The 18,325-nt window shown below is 48.0% G+C and overlaps 2 protein-coding genes across 2 annotated transcripts; both read right to left on the bottom strand.

Annotated features, from left to right (window-relative positions):
* Window positions 1-82: 82 nt before the first annotated feature.
* timm10 (translocase of inner mitochondrial membrane 10 homolog (yeast)) lies at window positions 83-2,397 on the bottom strand. The gene is made up of 2 exons (XM_029644885.2): window positions 2,162-2,397; window positions 83-1,441 (listed from the first exon to the last, which is right to left on the bottom strand). Exons 1-2 carry the CDS (start codon window positions 2,230-2,232, stop codon window positions 1,249-1,251), a joined length of 264 nt encoding a protein of 87 aa, XP_029500745.1. The 5' UTR covers window positions 2,233-2,397; the 3' UTR covers window positions 83-1,248.
* Window positions 2,398-2,789: 392 nt separating this feature from the next.
* On the bottom strand, window positions 2,790-18,221 carry LOC115118946 (uncharacterized). The gene is made up of 10 exons (XM_065003304.1): window positions 17,926-18,221; window positions 17,287-17,390; window positions 16,499-16,623; window positions 11,675-12,529; window positions 11,424-11,515; window positions 10,878-11,177; window positions 10,223-10,468; window positions 9,843-10,095; window positions 4,531-8,700; window positions 2,790-4,260 (listed from the first exon to the last, which is right to left on the bottom strand). Exons 2-10 carry the CDS (start codon window positions 17,304-17,306, stop codon window positions 3,893-3,895), a joined length of 6,429 nt encoding a protein of 2,142 aa, XP_064859376.1. The 5' UTR covers window positions 17,307-17,390; window positions 17,926-18,221; the 3' UTR covers window positions 2,790-3,892.
* Window positions 18,222-18,325: the final 104 nt, after the last annotated feature.

Below are 18,325 nucleotides of genomic sequence, written 5' to 3'. Positions count from 1 at the left end.
CCTACGAAATGTTGGTTCCATCTCGAAAAAGCAACGTGCAGTGCATTGACTGCTCTTGTGTGTTGTAAAGTCAATATGACCCTTGAAATTGACAGTTGATTTTATTTGTAATGGGAGGGAGGTTTCAAGAAACGTCATACAAGTCTACTAAGTAAACATGTTCTGAGATTGAACACCTTATTTTCCTGCAATGTTTAACATTGAATAAGGCTAATACATCCCAAACGGCACCCTATTCCCTATATAGTGCACTACTTCTGACCAAGGACCAGTGTGCTCTGGTCAAAAATAGTGCACTACATAGGAAAAAGGGTGCCATTTGGAACATAAAAATAAGTACAGTGTTATTGTATTACTGTGAAGAAAATACAGTGTAGAACTTATAACTAAAAACTAAAATATATACTATAACAATATTTATTCAGATTTAAACAAAAAAAAGGTTTTTAAAATGTCACAAAAGAAAACTTTGTACAACATTAGCACAGTTTCAACATGAAGAAAATACAAAGCCAATGAACAAACTGAGACTGATGAAAATGTAAAGAAATGACACTCAGATAGGCATGGTCCTCATATTGACTACAGCAGTGTCTCCATCTATTCCTCCGGGACAAGGGCCCGTACTCATAAAGCCTAGATCAGCACTCCTACTCTGAGACACTGATATGAGCCCAACGGGTGTTCATTAGTTGAGACAGGTGTATTAGTCCATGGCTAGAGCAGAAAGGAGCCTCTCCCAGGGTCCCCCTAAGGAATGGCTGCAGAGAATACTGCACTATGGAACAATGAAAGCATTTTGTTAAACATTATTGGGGGATTTCTCAATTCATCATCACTTCTGACACGCCCACATAACTAAAAAGGGCTACACACACACAATGCTGAGAGAGCACTGATTGGCTGAACAGATAATAGTTAACTATGCAGTGTCTTTACTGTGGTAAAAAAAAAAGAGATATTGGCTCAAACCACAAGTACAACCACTGTTCACACAAAACAGGCTTCATCCATCCCAATTTCCAATCCACACCGTAATCACAAACCTTCCTTCCAAGCATCTTGCTCTTTAAACACACCCAAGCCACTCTGGACGGCAACTCCATCCCCTCCATAAGAGCCATACGTTTATTAAACCCCAACGCTCCATCCCACCCTATCGCTCCCTCTCTCTATCCCCCTGCACAGAAAGCATGGTAACCCTGGCACTAACCCACCCCCATCCCTCCCTAAAAATATATATATATATTATTGTCCAATAGCGTTCTTCCTCATCATCTCCTCGTCCTGAACTGAGAGCTCGGTGAGCTTGCGGCCCAGCCTCTCGTGTAGATCCAGGTACTTGGCCACACAGCGGTCCAGACAGACCGCCTCCCCTTTAGACAGCTCTGCCTCCTTGTAGTGGGGGGGCACGCACTTCCTGTGGCACGCGTTGGTCATCCTGCGAGGAGGAAGATGGAGAGAAAGAAGAGGGCGTTAGACCTTGTAGATTACGATAAAGATGAGGGCTGTATCTCAAGCGTCTTTTCCTTTTTTCCTTGTCAAAACCTTAGAAGGCAAAAGAGGAGAGGAATGTCAGGAGAGCATTGGGATGAGATCTCCCCCAGTGCTCTCCTCGCTTCCCTCTGATGTTTTGAGAAGGAGAGGAGACAGGATGCAAGAAATCAAAATCTCCATGTATGTGCAAGGTCATAGAACTCTTCATTCTGATTATGTTATGAAAAGTCAATGTGTGCACTCCTAGCTGGCAATATAACTAGCTAGCTAAATCAGTTCCATTTGAATGAGCCCTAAATAACATGACTTACTTAGCTAGCTAACTAGGGATGGTCATCCCTTTGTTTTTGCTTATGCATGTACAGCAATGTAGTCGAGTGTGTGCGTTATACAATAGTACTCTATTCTAAATCGATTGATTCGGTCTGACGTTCAGTAGCACGACAGCTAGCTAACGCTATAAAGCTAAATAGCTAGCCTGAGAATCCATCTAACATGATGTTTTTAACTCACCACCAAAAAGCTAAATACGACAGTCAAAATTAGCTAGCAAGCTACATGCAAATGCAGCGTGTTACACTGTAATTAGCACATTCTAGCATTTCAGTGGAGAAAGGACGTTAACTGGCTAGCTAACATTCCATTGCTAGTTAGCCGTTCTTACCGATTGTACATATCAGCCATCATTTCCACTTCTAGTTCCGCCGCCAGTTGCTGTGCTTTCTCTGGGTCCATGTCTGCGTTGTATCCGCTCCAGACCGTACTCTCTCCAAAATAGAACCGTCCAAACGACCACTCTCAGCGGCCAACAAACACCCGACCACCGGCTTATTTAACCTTCAGATTGAGGAATACACGTGTGTTGTTCCTTCCCTCTCAAGAACAACTCCGTTGTCAATAAAGATGCGCATTCAAACCATTCAAACAGCTGTCAAATCAATCGAGTTTTTAATATTTTTCCAATGCATCCTTGATCCTTCACTTTTACCTCATGATTGACACAATAAATCTGACAAGAAAAGATTGCTGTAAACTATTTACAAGAACCCTACTTATCCTGCCATGTTCAGTGAGCAATTCTTCAAGGGAGGTAGAAAGTAAGGATGCATTGTTAAAGTATTGGGACTAGGCCTCCTAGACAGCAAGTGACAGTCCATTCTCATTATGGCACCAACAGAACATCAAACAAACTCCTTTTTGTTAGAACACAGATTGCTTGACTGGGAGGCTAGAAAATTGTAATTGAATGTGAGCAAACATTGAGCATGAGTACAAACATTGAGCATAGTAGGCAAAGTTAAATGTTTACTTCAATAGCTAGGTGCTTGACCGTGCTTGAGATAACAAATCTATTGGACAGCTGTGGTCAAGAAAGCCATTTTAATACAACACAATTATTATATTTAAATGACAGGCCTTCTTTCTAATTTACAAAGTTATACAAACAATGAAGCTACAAATAAAGAACTTGTCAAAAGTGGCAGATGTAAACATATTTAAGTGCTTCTGATTGGACACTGACTGATTCTGAAGGTATCAAAATAACCAGCATGAACACCAGGGTCCAGTATTCACCAGCGTCTCAGAGTAGGCCCTGTTACTCATTATGACTTGAAAGGAAAAACTGATCCTAGATCTGCACTCGTACTCTGAGAAGCTGTTAATACAGGCCCTGAAATGTAACAAAAGAGTATCTGCGTTTGCCGAGTCTCTAGCCTAGGGCTCAAACAACAACAAAATCACAATCAACAAAGGTTGTTTCTTTTATATAGCGAGACCCTCATTTAGTGAGTTAGTCTCATCAAGTCAGTGTGGAAGGTTGGGGCTGCTCCGATAGTTAACAGTGTGGAGAGGAGGAGTGGGGAGGTTGCTTAGGAACGGTAGCCTTTCTTCTCAAGAACACACTGTTTAGAATCTGTTACAAATAACAAACGTTTCCAATGAAGAATACACACATGCAACGCTAGCCTTTCTGTTGAAGAATACACACATGCAACGCTAGCCTTTCTGTTGAAGAATACCCACATGCAACGCTAGCCTTTCTGTTGAAGAATACACACATGCAACGCTAGCCTTTCTGTTGAAGAATACCCACATGCAACGCTAGCCTTTCTGTTGAAGAATACACACATGCAACGCTAGCCTTTCTGTTGAAGAATACATACATGCAACGCTAGCCTTTCTGTTGAAGAATACACACATGCAACGCTAGCCTTTCTGTTGAAGAATACACACATGCAACGCTAGCCTTTCTGTTGAAGAATACACACATGCAACGCTAGCCTTTCTGTTGAAGAATACACACTTGCGTTCTCCAATGGCAACGTTGTATTATTTTTAATTTTTTACTGGATTCTAAATGAACACGTCCCTAAGAGTCCACCATCCCACTTACTCAGTCCGTTTCCTCTCCCATCACGTCTATCTCGTCTTCCTCGGTCAGTTCTGTGACGCCTTGCTCAAGTCCCGCTCCCCACACTCTTGGTCGCACATCCGGCGACCACTCAAGAACGTCCACCTCCACGTCCTCTTCCTCCTCTGGCTCCCAGCTTCCTTTTGACCCCGTGGTGACCCTTTGTGATGTCAGCGTGAAAGGCTCTGCCTCCAGAGGGGTCGGAATACTCACGTCGGCCATCTCGGGGTCAGCGGTCGCCATTTTGATTTTCTGAGGGAGGTGGATGTGGTTGTGGGTGATGCCTCTGAAGCTGGCCATGGTGGAACTCACTTGGTCCACTTCTCTGGCACCGGGAACCTCTTGCCAAGCTACGAATAAAGAAACCCATCGTAAACATTTGAAAGAGGTAACATAATTGAGAGTATTTAAGCTCAAACTAGATTAAAATATGAAAAGCAACTGCCAGTAGCGATCTACTACACTGAGTGTACAAAACATTAGGAACACCTGCTCTTTCCATGACATACTGACCAGGTGAATCCAGGTGAAAGCTATGATCCCTTATTGATGTCACCTGTTAAATCCACTTCAAAATGTCCCTCAAATTTGAAAAATAATTCAGGTTGAAATTGATTTACCTGCATCAGGATACATCGTTGGACCCATCTCCTCTACATCTATCTCCTCCTCTTCCCCACTCACTTCCTCAGCCCCGGCGTAGCCCAACGTCTGCTGGACCTCATCAACCACATCCAACTCCTCGCTGGAGATCTCCATCTCCAAATATCCATCCTCCATTTTCTCCTCCACCTCTTGGATGATGACACTTCTCCTATACGCCTCCACCACGGATCCTTTTCCCTTTTCGGTCTTCTGGTTTGTCTCTGTAGATGAGTCTGTTTCCCTCTCTCTGTTCTCCTTGGAAACCAGATCTCTTCTTTCCTTGTTGCCTTTGTCGCTCCGATGAGGATCCACCATGTCCTTTGTCCTTGTCATCGATAAGGTAGCCAGCTCCTCTCGGAGTTTGAAAAAGTCTCCTGACGCATCCACGTTTTCCCCGTCTAAAACTTTTTCTGTGTACTCAAAATGTTCTCTATCCTCAACGTTCTCTCTTTCAGTCTCTTTGTAGATGAGATCTTGATACTCCGTCTCCTGTCCACAAGTGCTGCTGCTGTCGTGTCCTCCATCTTTTTCCTCTGGATGGTCGCTCTCTGTTCGGTTGGTCTGATGGTCATTATCAACGGTTGGTCTAATGGCCGACTCTCTTTCTAGAGGCTGGGAAGAACTTATGTTTTTGTTCATCAGTCTTGATGCATTTTGACCGTTGTCACTTTCGTTGGGTTTCAATAACTTTCTTTCACTTTGTTTCTGAACTTCAGTTTCACCTTCTTTTGTCTGCTTGCTTTTGGTGGACTTCCTCGTGTTTTGGTGCCTGTGCTTCAGGAGTTCTTGGAACTTCTTGAGACACACAGTGGGTGCCCGACCCTTGGAGGGGGTCCGCTTGACAGCAGGGGGTCTCAATGGGTCTCTGTCTGATTCAGTCTCTCCAGATCTTTTTGGACTGGAGTTCTGTGGCTGACCAGACGGCTGGGGTTGCAGAATGGTTCCGGTTCCAATCCCGGAACAGTTGGAAGGAACCTGCTCTTCATGGGTACTGGGGGAAGTTGTCTGCGAGCTAGGCTTTAGAACAACTGTTTTAGATTGAGACAACACGGGTAGTCTCTGGAACAACTCTGCTCTCTCTCCTTTGCCATGTCCCTCCCTGAGCCTCCTCCTTTTCCTGCACTTTCGCTTGTCGTCCTTTCCCTGTGGTTCCCCTCCTCCGTTCTCCTTTACCTGTGGTTCCCCTCCTTTTTCCTTTACCTGTGGGTCTCCTCCTTTCTCCTTTCCCTGAGGTTCTCCTCCTCCTTTCTCCTTTCCCTGAGGTTCTCCTTCTCTTTTCTTTCTCTGCGGTTCTCCTCCTCTTTTCTTTCTCTGCGGTTCTCCTCCTCCTTTCTTTCCCTGCGGTACTCCTCCTCCTTTCTTTCCCTGCGGTTCTCCTCCTGCTTTCTTTCCCTGCGGTTCTCCTCCTCCTTTCTTTCCCTGCGGTTCTCCTCCTCCTATTTTCTTTCCCTGCGGTTCTCCTCCTCCTCTTTCCTTTCCCTGCGGTTCTCCTCCTCCTCTTTCCTTTCCCTGCGGTTCTCCTCCTCCTCTTTCCTTTCCCTGCGGTTCTCCTCCTCCTCTTTCCTTTCCCTGCGGTTCTCCTCCTCCTCTTTCCTTTTCCTGCGGTTCTCCTCCTCCTCTTTCCTTTCCCTGTGGTTCTCCTTCTCCTCTTTCCTTTTTGTGCTCAACAGCTTCCGCGTCATGGTTGCCCGTTGTCATGGCACTGGTGGGGAATAAACCACCAGCCTGGGAAACCTGTTTTTTTCCTGGTCGTATCTTAAGGGGGGGTCTACCACGTTTCCGCTTCGGGGGTGGTGTTGGTGGGATTTGGAGCAGTCCAACTGCTTTGGCCAGAGCTTGAAACCCAGAGGAGGAGGGACTGGGAGTTTCAGAAGACATGTTGGACTGCTTGTCTTCTTGGTGAAGTTTTACTGGGGAGCAGCTCCCGGTTGCGGTCCAAACGTTAGGAGGGCGTTTCACATCTCGATCCCTGGCTCGGAGCACCCTTACTGGGTTCCCAGTTTCCCTTCCTTCTGGAGGTGGGTTGGCTTCCTCCCCAAGGCTGGACAAAGACTTTGTGGAGGTGTTGGAAAGGTACCGTCCTAATCTTTCTCTCGCTAAGACATTGTTGGTTGACAGACTGACAGAGCAGAGGCTTATTTTCACTTGTCCGTTCTCAGTCTTCGTTCTGTCGTTGAGTTTCACCCTTTCAGTCCTCACTAAAGGACTATCTTCTATCTTTGTAGAGACGTTGCGTTTCCTCTTTTTCCGAGGAGGCTCTGGGGTCTCACTGTCCTCTGATTGTTCCTGCTCCGCTTTCAAACCCTCTGTTCTCCTCACACGGATTCTCTTCCTGTGTTGACTCCAGGTTTCATCCTCCTGTCTCCTCTCTGTCTTTGCTTTTGGTGTCTCAGTCCTTCGCCCCTGCTCCGGCTCCAAACCCTCCTTTCTCCTCACACGGATTCTCTTCCTGTTACTGTGGGGCTTCCAGGTTTCATCTCCCTCTCTTATCTTCGCCTTTGCTTTCTCAAGCCTTCGCCCCGTAGTGGTGGTCGCGCCCTTCTTCCTTTTCCTCTCCTCCTCGTCCTTGTTGCTAATGCTAGCCTTGTATTGACCATCAGTCATCTGCTCGGAGTTGTTGCTAATGCTAGCCTTGTATTGACCATCAGTCATCTGCTCGGAGTTGTTGCTAATGCTAGCCTTGTATTGACCATCAGTCATCTGCTCGGAGTTGTTGCTAATGCTAGCCTTGTATTGACCATCAGTCATCTGCTCGGAGTTGTTGCTAATGCTAGCCTTGTATTGACCATCAGTCATCTGCTCGGAGTTGTTGCTAATGCTAGCCTTGTATTGACCATCAGTCATCTGCTCGGAGTTGTTGCTAATGCTAGCCTTGTATTGACCATCAGTCATCTGCTCGGAGTTATTGCTAATGCTAGCCTTGTATTGACCATCAGTCATCTGCTCGGAGTTGTTGCTAATGCTAGCCTTGTATTGACCATCAGTCATCTGCTCGGAGTTGTTGTTGGATTCCCACGGCAGCCCAAGGCATTTTTTAGATTCACACAGATTTCCTGGGGAGCGTGGAGAGTGGATCATGGAGCTCAGTGGAAACTGTAGTCTTCTCGGAGTGCAGCAGAGCCAAGGTGGTAGCTTTGACAGCTGAGGGATTCTATGGAATGGAGTTACAGGATGCCGGAATGGGGATTTAAGGAAGGGTTTCGCCGGAGATGGTGGGGGTAAGGGTTCCGGTGAATTTAAGGGTGAGAGACATTTTGGCAGGCGTAGCTCTTCCCATTGTGGAGGAGGAGATTGGGAAGGCTGGGTTTCACTTCCTGGAGACAGCAGTGAAAGGAGTTCTGGGAAATGTAGTCCTTTCCAGGGAGAGGCATCTGGTGGGCATGCTGGATGTTGTGGTTCAGAGACATCAGTTTCAGAGGGGGGTAGGAAACCGGGGGTGACCGAAGGTTCCTCTTCTTGTGGAACTTCCTGATTCGTACTGGCCTGACTCGGACTCTGACTTGGAATGGCCTCTCTATTCATATGACTTGGGATGGTCCCTCCATTCACTTGACTTGGAGTAGTGTCTCCATTCACATGACTTGGAGTAGTGTCTCCATTCACATGACTTGGAGTAGCGTCTCCATTGGACGACAGACAATCCGCAGAGGACAGATTACAAACATGGTCTCTGTATGTCGACGGAACGCCCGTCTGGGCAGAACCCTTCCAGAACCCTGGATCTCGGTCCTCTTCCCCTGCGTAAAGTAGAGAGGCCTGGCTCTGAGGAAGGGACTGGTGGGGAGGCCTTGGTGAAGAGCCTGAGTGGACTGGCATGATGTTGCTGCTGCCACCATATCCAAACACCAGGCTCTTGGAGTTCCGGTTCTGGAGTTCCTGGTTTTGAGAGTTCTGGAACCGGATCAGGAGTTCCTGGTGGTTCTTGGCGTTCTCAGAGGAGCACTGGAACCCTGAACAATAGGAGGCCCAGTCAGAGGAGTAATCATTACAGGAGAAGTGGGGGTGAGGATGAGAGAGGGGGGTGGAGGGGTGATAGGTGGAACATTGGTGAGGGGTCAGAGGTTGTGGGTCCAGGTAAAGGTCAGGGGTGACTGTGCAGGAGGTTGTCGTGGTGACGAAATGGGAGGAGGTGATGGAGTGGAAGGCTTGAGAGAGAAAGACAGAGATAGAGGTCAGCCTGGTGGTAGCTAAGTGTGGGTGCTAATATCAATCTATTGTAATGGATGACACGTGAGATAAGTGCAAGCAATGCTGTGAGTAATTGAGGAAGGGCAAGCATTTAAAATGTACATGACTTATCATTAAGTCAGTGTTTCTCAACTCTGGTCCTCCAGTAGCCCCGACAGCCCAACTCTGGTCCACCAGTACCCCCGACAGCCCAACTCTGGTCCTCCAGTACCCCCGACAGCCCAACTCTGGTCCTCCAGTACCCCCAACAGCCCAACTCTGGTCCTCCAGTAGCCCCAACAGCCCAACTCTGGTCCTCCAGTAGCCCCAACAGCCCAACTCTGGTCCTCCAGTACCCCCAACAGCCCAACTCTGGTCCTCCAGTACCCCCAACAGCCCAACTCTGGTCCTCCAGTACCCCCAACAGCCCAACTCTGGTCCTCCAGTACCCCCAACAGCCCAACTCTGGTCCTCCAGTACCCCCAACAGCCCAACTCTGGTCCTCCAGTACCCCCAACAGCCCAACTCTGGTCCTCCAGTACCCCCAACAGCTCAACTCTGGTCCTCCAGTACCCCCAACAGCTCAACTCTGGTCCTACAGTACCCCCAACAGCTCAACTCTGGTCCTACAGTACCCCCAACAGCAAACCTGCTTCTACTTGTCAACTAATCATCAAGCCCTTGACAAGTTGAATCGGGTGTTTTTGTCTGGGGCTTCAACACAAATGTGTGCTGTTGGGGGTACTGGAGGACCGGAGTTGGGCTGCTGGGGGTACTGGAGGATCAGAGTTGGGCTGCTGGGGGTACTGGAGGACTGGATTTGGGAAACACTGACCTAAGTCGCTAGAAAGCCTTAAAACATAGTTAACAAGGAGCCTGGTTCAGATTCAAGGCAGCAGGTAGCCTAGGGTTAAGAGCGCTAGGCCAGTAACCGAAAGGTTGCTGGTTCAAATCCCCAAGCTGACTAGATGGAAAATCTGTTGATGTGCCCTTTAGCAAGGCACTTAACCCTAATTGCTCTGGATAAGAGCATCTGCTAAATGTAAAGATGAAGTCTTCTCAGATGTAGATACAACAGTAGAGAAAGGTGGTCAATCACATAACATGTTACAAAACATACCTGTTTCAGTTGACGACGCATCATCACTTCCTGTCGCGTAGCCATGGGAACACACGCAACGAGAAGCCGAGCCAACGGCGCTGTGCCTTGCGTGGACGGGATGATGCGAGCAGGAGCAGGCCGACGGTCTGTCGTGGCTTTGGAGATGGTGGCGTTGGTCGCAGTCCCTATCCAGAACCACAGGGGGCAGTATGTTCAACCCCATCATGATGTCTTCCAGCATCTTCTCAATCTGCTCGTCTGAATCCTCTACCTGCCGGCCAAAACAAGAGGACCACAACGGATATATGTTGTTAAACATTTCTGTGTTAACCTGGATCATTTTCAAATGTGTGGTTGAATTGTTTTTATTTTATTTATCGTCAAATAAATGAAGGTACCGGAGGCTGGGGCAAGGCGAGCTGTGGTTCATGTGTTGGGTGTGGAGTCGGATGATGGGTGGAGCTGCAGTGTTTGAGGGAGGTTGACTGGGCGGTGGTGGTTTTGGAGGTGGGGTGGGGGCGGGACCGGGGTGGAGGGGTGAGGAAAGCTGTGTCGAGGGGAGAGCACCGGGGGAGGGCTGGGGACTGGAGCGGGGGGAGAGGCTGGCGTGGTAGTTGTCTTGTCCTCATGCGATCATGCGTTTCCTGCCGTGACAGAAAGGAGACAAGGAGACATTTTAGAACACTTAGAGAAGATAAACCACACGGCTCCATTACATTTATATACTAACGTTTACACACCTATTCTGTCTTCAGCAGGGTTTCATCTGAACAGGGTTTCAAAAGTAATGTTTAGGAAATATATATTTGAACTGTTGTGCTGCTGTTTTGACAGCTCAGATTAACTTGAATAATGGACAGGGTATTCAGAAACCCCTCAATGGCTTCCTAACATGGTAATGGCTATTCACTGTATCAAAACTCATGGGCAAAAATGTTCTAGAGTGAAAATGTAGCCCTCAAATGAGCCCTCTCTTACTTTGCTGACTGACAACAATCAGTTAGAATGGCATTGGAAGTGTTAGAACAGTTTCATAGTTACTGTGTCACTCACCTTCTTCAGAGCAGCGAGGACCAACTGCCTCCGACCAGGTGAGATGGTTCCGTCTGTCTCCTGCCCCTGACCAGGTGAGATGGTTCCGTCCCTCTCCTGCCTCTGACCAGGTGAGAAGGTTCCGTCCCTCTCCTGCCTCTGACCAGGTGAGAAGGTTCCGTCCCTCTCCTGCCTCTGACCAGGTGAGATGGTTCCATCTGTCTCCTGCCCCTGACCAGGTGAGATGGTTCCATCTGTCTCCTGCCCCTGACCAGGTGAGATGCTTCCGTCCGTCTCCTGCCCACTGACCAGCTCCCACAGCTGTTAAACAATCAATCAAATGTATTGATAAAGCAGTTTTTAGATCAAAAGAGTGAGAATAAGTTATTTTTACATTAACCCAGCCTGGACTCCAGACAGCAAGCAGAGGCACACATTAGCAAAGAAAAACTCAACATCCAAAATGGCACCCTATTCACTACACAGTGCACTACTTTTCACCAGGGCCCAGGTCAAAACTAGGGCACTATTTAGGGAACCGGGTGCCATTTTGGACACCCCACCTACCTGTCCCCTGGTCCTCCTCCTCAGCTTGACCTTGATGGAGATCTGAGTGTTCTCCAGCCTCTGTCCGCTCAGCCACTTCCTCCCAACCACACCTCACAATCACATCACATCTTATTTACAGTGCAGTTATACACGGCAACACACTTTACAGTACATGACACAGACACAAATAAACAACATGTTAAATATGAGATTCAGAAAATAACTAGAAACCCCAAAGGATGTGTAAAATAACTGTCATCCCCTCATACCTCTCCTCTCCAGACACTCCCCTGTTCCTCCTTCCTCTGCTCTCCCAGGGTGTGATGTCAGCTGCTGCTCCCTCTTCTTCATCCTCCTCTCCGTTACGCCGTTCTCTGCCACAGAGCATTCTGGGACGGCACTCTCCTCCCGGGGTGTCGTGGGGTGGTCTGAATCGTCACTCTGGGTGACCATGTCACCGCTCAGGACAACAGAGGACGATGAGAGGTTTGTGACCTCCGGTTCGGAGGTCCGAGGGTGGGTTCTAAAGGGAGCTGTTCCACTGTTGACCGGTGCTTTGACGCTGGGTGGGGTGGAACTGGGGTGTGAAGTGGGGGTCATAATCTGAGGACTCAGGGAAGGGAGTGCCGTGTGAGTTGTGTGCTGCTGGCCTTCACTGCTGCTCTGGACTAGTAGGAGGGGTGTAGGGAGAGCATCAGGGAGAGGACTGAGGAAAGTCCTCCATGTACCTCCATTACAGTCCACAGTCTGTGTCCCCGTCTCCACCAACGCCCCCACCTGTGTCTCTCCTCCCTCCGTCTGCACCCCCACGTCTCTGAGACTGCACCTCCTCTCCTCCTCCCCCTCTCCCTCCCTCCCCCGGTCCTTCCACCCCTCCACCAAGCGGCCTATGCCCAGCTTACAGGCAGCGGCCATAACCTCTTCTTGTTCCATGCTGCCCTCTCCCTCCAGCTCTCCGGAGTACAGGAGATCCACCAGCTTCAGCAGGGTCTGGGCCTTCACAGCCTGGAGCTTGAGTGGCCATCTCTGCCCAGCCGGGAGGGGGGATGACTGGTTGGACAGGGCATTGGACAGGTAGGGGCTCAGGGCAGCCAGGATGCAGCTGTGGGCCGGGACTGACAATCCTGTGGGAAGAGAGAAATGTGACATCATTAGCTACATTTATAATGCAGGTTAGGAAATGTGATGAAGGCCTACTGGGGTTTAGGTATGAAATAAGGGCATGTGGAAGGAGAGGAAGAATGGCAGTTGGATTTGATTGATCCCTTTATTTACTATCCTCAATCTAAACCTCATTGGGTCTCCCTAACTTACATCAATCATTTGGTTACTTTACATCATTTCATTACTGTCCCTCCCTCCCTCCCCCTTTCTCCTCCCACCCTCCCACCATCAGTCTATAGCAGGGTATCACAGTAGAGACCAGTGGAGGCTGGTGGGAGGAGCTATAGGATGACAGGCTAATTTTAATGACTGGAATGGAATGGACTCCAATGTGGTTTCCATGTGTCTGACACCGTTCCATTGATTCCAGAGTATGTGAGAGGAGCGGGCCCAATGTGACTGGAAGGTGGAGCGAGGGGCCCAATGTGACTGGAAGGTGGAGCGAGGGGCCCAATGTGACTGGAAGGTGGAGCGAGGGGCCCAATGTGACTGGAAGGTGGAGCGAGGGGCCCAATGTGACTGGAAGGTGGAGCGAGGGGCACAATGTGACTGGAAGGTGGAGCGAGGGGCACAATGTGACTGGAAGGTGGAGCGAGGGGCACAATGTGACTGGAAGGTGGAGCGAGGGGCCCAATGTGACTGGAAGGTGGAGCGAGATTCCCAAAGGCTGGAGGGTCGGCCTTCTCGCCCGCTCCACTTTCTCTCCAGTAGTGCTCACTTCACCAGCTCAGGGCGTGCCCGACCCAGCATGCATCTGTAGTCTACTTGTGTGCTGCTATTGCCCCTTGCTTTAGCTACTATCATGAAGTTCTCTAAATATTGACATAAAGAAACTGATCAAACACACAGGTGCCAAATCAAGGTGACTTATAAAGATGAGGACCAAGAGCAAGAGAGGGATGACGTTCTGTCCACAACTAAAGAATCATTGTGGAATCTGAAAAGACACATATCCCGAAAGCATGATGGGGTACTTACTATGTGCACATGCTAACAGAAAGTGGGTATCTAATTAAGTTTGTCACTGTAGTGAAGTATTTATAAACTACAAATCACTGTTGGTTAAGGGCTTGTAAGTAAGCATTTCACGGTAAGGTCTACACTTGTATTCAGCGCATGTGACAAATAAAGTTTGATTTGACATCTCTTAAAAGTCGAGTTCATTTTTGTTCTATTATCTATACAATAGACCATAACTGATTTTTGCCAAACAGGCCTGGCATATTCCCACCATCGCATGGGCCTGAAGCCACCATCGCATGGGCCTGAAGCCACCATCGCATGGGCCTGAAGCCACCATCGCATGGGCCTGAAGCCACCATCGCATGGGCCTGAAGCCACCATCGCATGGGCCTGAAGCCACCATCACATGGGCCTGAAGCCACCATCACATGGGCCTGAAGACACAAACTGGCCAAACTCAACATTTTCAAAAGCCTCTAATAAGTCATTTATCATTTCATTTGTATTTAATTCTCAGTAATTCACAGCCGATGTGCACAATTTATAGACTATAATTATTTAATAAAACAAAATGTTGTTTAAATGCTTTATGTCCATACCAGCCTATTGTGTCACACTCGCAAATGGTTCACAATGTATTTCTATGTAGCCTATTGCCTTGAAATAATATAGCTTAATTCATTCATTTTCGTTCCTTCTTAGGCCTATTAGAAATGTTTATTAAAATACTTTTCATTTAAATCCATATGGTTTAGTTTCAATTGGTAAAAACCAATAGGTAGGTCCAGGTAGTCACAGCAATAGATGGATGTAGGTTAAAACCAATAGGTAGGTCCAGGTAGTCACAGCAATAGATGGATGTAGGTTAAAACCAATAGGTAGGTCCAGGTAGTCACAACAATAGATGATGTAGGTTAAAACCAATAGGTAGGTCCAGGTAGTCACAACAATAGATGGATGTAGGTTAAAACCAATAGGTAGGTCCAGGTAGTCACAACAATAGATGGATGTAGGTTAAAACCAATAGGTAGGTCCAGGTAGTCCAGGTAGTCCCAACAATAGATGGATGTAGGTTAAAACCAATAGGTAGGTCCAGGTAGTCACAGCAATAGATGGATGTTGATTCAATTGTGATTTGAACGAATGGAACGAATTTGGAGCAGCAGTTTGTTTTTCTCCTGTGAGAGCGGAGTGGTTTTTAGCTGAGCGGTAGGAAAGGACATGGAGCGCTGAGCAACATGAGAGATGAGCAGTAGGAAAGGACATGGAGCGCTGAGCAAAATGAGAGATGAGCAGTAGGAAAGGACATGGACCACTGAGCAACATGAGAGATGAGCAGTAGGAAAGGACATGGAGCGCTGAGCAAAATGAGAGATGAGCAGTAGGAAAGGACATGGACCAGTGAGCAACATGAGAGATGAGCAGTAGGAAAGGACATGGAGCGCTGAGCAACATGAGAGATGAGCAGTAGGAAAGGACATGGAACACTGGAGCGCTGAGCAACATGAGAGATGAGCAGTAGGAAAGGACATGGAGCGCTGAGCATCATGAGAGATGAGCAGTAGGAAAGGACATGGAACACTGGAGCGCTGAGCAACATGAGAGATGAGCAGTAGGAAAGGACATGGAGCGCTGAGCAACATGAGAGATGAGCAGTAGGAAAGGACATGGAGCGCTGAGCAACATGAGAGATGAGCAGTAGGAAAGGACATGGAGCGCTGAGCAACATGAGAGATGAGCAGTAGGAAAGGACATGGAGCGCTGAGCAACATGAGAGATGAGCAGTAGGAAAGGACATGGAGCGCTGAGCAACATGAGAGATGAGCAGTAGGAAAGGACATGGAGCGCTGAGCAACATGAGAGATGAGCAGTAGGAAAGGACATGGAGTGCTGAGCAACATGAGAGATGAGCAGTAGGAAAGGACATGGAGCACTGGAGTGCGGAGCAACATGAGAGATGAGCAGTAGGAAAGGACATGGAGTGCTGAGCAACATGAGAGATGAGCAGTAGGAAAGGACATGGAGCGCTGAGCAACATGAGAGATGAGCAGTAGGAAAGGACATGGAGCGCTGAGCAAAATGAGAGATGAGCAGTAGGAAAGGACATGGAGTGCTGAGCAACATGAGAGATGAGCAGTAGGAAAGGACATGGAGCACTGGAGCGCTGAGCAACATGAGAGATGAGCAGTAGGAAAGGACATGGAGCACTGGAGCGCTGAGCAACATGAGAGATGAGCAGTAGGAAAGGACATGGAACACTGGAGTGCTGAGCAACATGAGAGATGAGCAGTAGGAAAGGACATGGAACACTGGAGCGCTGAGCAACATGAGAGATGAGCAGTAGGAAAGGACATGGAACACTGGAGCGCTGAGCAACATGAGAGATGAGCAGTAGGAAAGGACATGGAGCACTGGAGTGCTGAGCAACATGAGAGATGAGCAGTAGGAAAGGACATGGAGCACTGGAGCGCTGAGCAACATAAGAGATGAGCAGTAGGAAAGGACATGGAACACGAGCGCTGAGCAACATGAGAGATGAGCAGTAGGAAAGGACATGGAGCACTGGAGTGCTGAGCAACATGAGAGATGAGCAGTAGGAAAGGACATGGAGTGCTAGAGTGCTGAGCAACATGAGAGATTAACAGGATTTCCAATCTCTCATCTCTGCTCATATGCTCTGATTGATTCCATTCCCCCCCTCTCTCTCCTCCCTCAGTCTGTAGTAGGGTATCACAGTAGACTGCAGTCTCACCATCACTCCCCTCCTCCCTCACCATCAGTCTGTAACAGGTTATCACAGTAGACTGCAGTCTCGCCATCACTCCCCTCCTCCCTCACCATCAGTCTGTAACAGGTTATCACAGTAGACTGCAGTCTCTCCATCACTCCCCTCCTCCCTCACCATCAGTCTGTAACAAGTTATCACAGTAGACTGCAGTCTCTCCATCACTCCCCTCCTCCCTCACCATCAGTCTGTAACAGGGTATCACAGTAGAGACTGTTGTGCTTCTGTCTCTGTAGTTCCTCCAGGAGCCTCAACTCAAAGCCAGGCAGACGGTACCTCCACATCCTCCTCTTCTTGGCCTCCACCCTGAGAGGGAGGGGTGGGTTGGGGGAGGGGGTATTGGGTAGAATGGAGAGGGGGGATAGAGTGGTAGAGGAGACAGAGGACAAATGGATGTGGGGAGAAGGGGGGAGGCAGTGGGTAGCACGGAGAGAGGGATAGAGTTGTGGGGTTTAGAGGATAGAAAGGGATGTAGGGGAGAAGGGGGGAGGCAGTGGGTAGCACGGAGAGAGGGATAGAGTTGTGGGGTTTAGAGGATAGAAAGGGATGTAGGGGAGAAGGGGGGAGGCAGTGGGTAGCACGGAGAGAGGGGTAGAGTTGTGGGGTTTAGAGGATAGAAAGGGATGTGAGGAGAAGGGGGGAGGCAGTGGGTAGCACGGAGAGAGGGATAGAGTTGTGGGGTTTAGAGGATAGAAAGGGATGTGGGGAGAAGGGGGAGGCAGTGGGTAGCACAGAGAGAGGGATAGAGTTGTGGGGTTTAGAGGATAGAAAGGGATGTAGGGAAAAATGGGGAAGAGATTTAAATGACTGCAGATCGATCTGATGGTATACAGCATTTGACGAAGTGAAACAATGGTAAAACCGGATTTTCATTCATTGTCTCAAAATGTCGTGCTTGGAGAAGACTGGGCTGAAAAGACAAGGTGTGAAGTTGGTTGTGAGATGCTACGGGCAGCAACAATGTCATACTTGTTTGGACCAGACAGCATCAGATAGATGGCCTGCACGTAGAGAGACAGAGGGGCGCTGTTTCGCTCGCTCGGATGCTTTCTCCTGTGATATCCATTCAGCCTCTTGCGAATTGAAGGAAAATTATGAAACACAGAAATACGAAAATGTTATTTTTTTTCTTGGTTAATCCTGGCTTCCCTTGGCCTCCATAAATACACACCACCGGGGTGAGTGGCTAGTACTTTACATGTGGGACTCTTTTGTCATGTATTAGTTAACACATTCGTTTCATGACTAGAATAAAAGAAGTTCAGCTATTCGTATCACTTGTTAGTTAGTCAGTGCTTTTGCTAGAAAAGACAGCTTGTTCCGTTGGAACGCTTGTTGGAACGCCATGCAATTCAAAGCGTGTTGTGGGCGACCTCCACTTAAAAGACACACTGACAATAGGCCTACAATCAAAAACACAAATGTTAATGTGTTGCATTAGTGCACATTCATTTCGTTCTCAAACAACTGCAAGTGTGGTACAGCTTTCTATGTAATTAGTTTAATATGTATACTTTTCAGCACACTCGTGCCGGGGAACTAGAAACGAAAGTCTGGTGACGTTAGCTAAATGTGTTAGCTGGACGGCTAGCTAATGCACATGCTTACCTTTTCGATGCCAGTCAGGGCTTTTTCTTTTCTAGTGACTTGCTTTCTCGAAAATCAGAATATCGCCAACCAATTTGTTTCAAATAGTTAATGTTGACATATTCCCACAACGTGGTCAAATTCACGGACTGACGTCACACTTCAGAAAGGAGTTCTCTTCAACGTCAAAATCGCGAGGGGCGATCGTGCGTGTTGATGCGTAGTTAACGTGGGAAAAGCCAAGCCTGCACATTCGAATCATGGGGTCATTTCGGCTCGTCGTTGATAATCGTCTGTCGTTCCGCACTCAGCGGAAGAGCCACTTGATCTGATCAAGAGCAAACCTGTTGAAATCTTCAGTTCAATGTTGAAAAGTATTCTGTTGACTTTAGCCAATCAGAGGCGTGCGTTAATTCACCCA

The sequence above is a fragment of the Oncorhynchus nerka genome, linkage group LG18 (genome assembly GCF_034236695.1).
Source record: "Oncorhynchus nerka isolate Pitt River linkage group LG18, Oner_Uvic_2.0, whole genome shotgun sequence".
In the NCBI taxonomy this organism is placed as follows: Eukaryota; Metazoa; Chordata; class Actinopteri; order Salmoniformes; family Salmonidae; genus Oncorhynchus; species Oncorhynchus nerka.
This window is presented reverse-complemented; position numbering and strand designations above follow the sequence as displayed.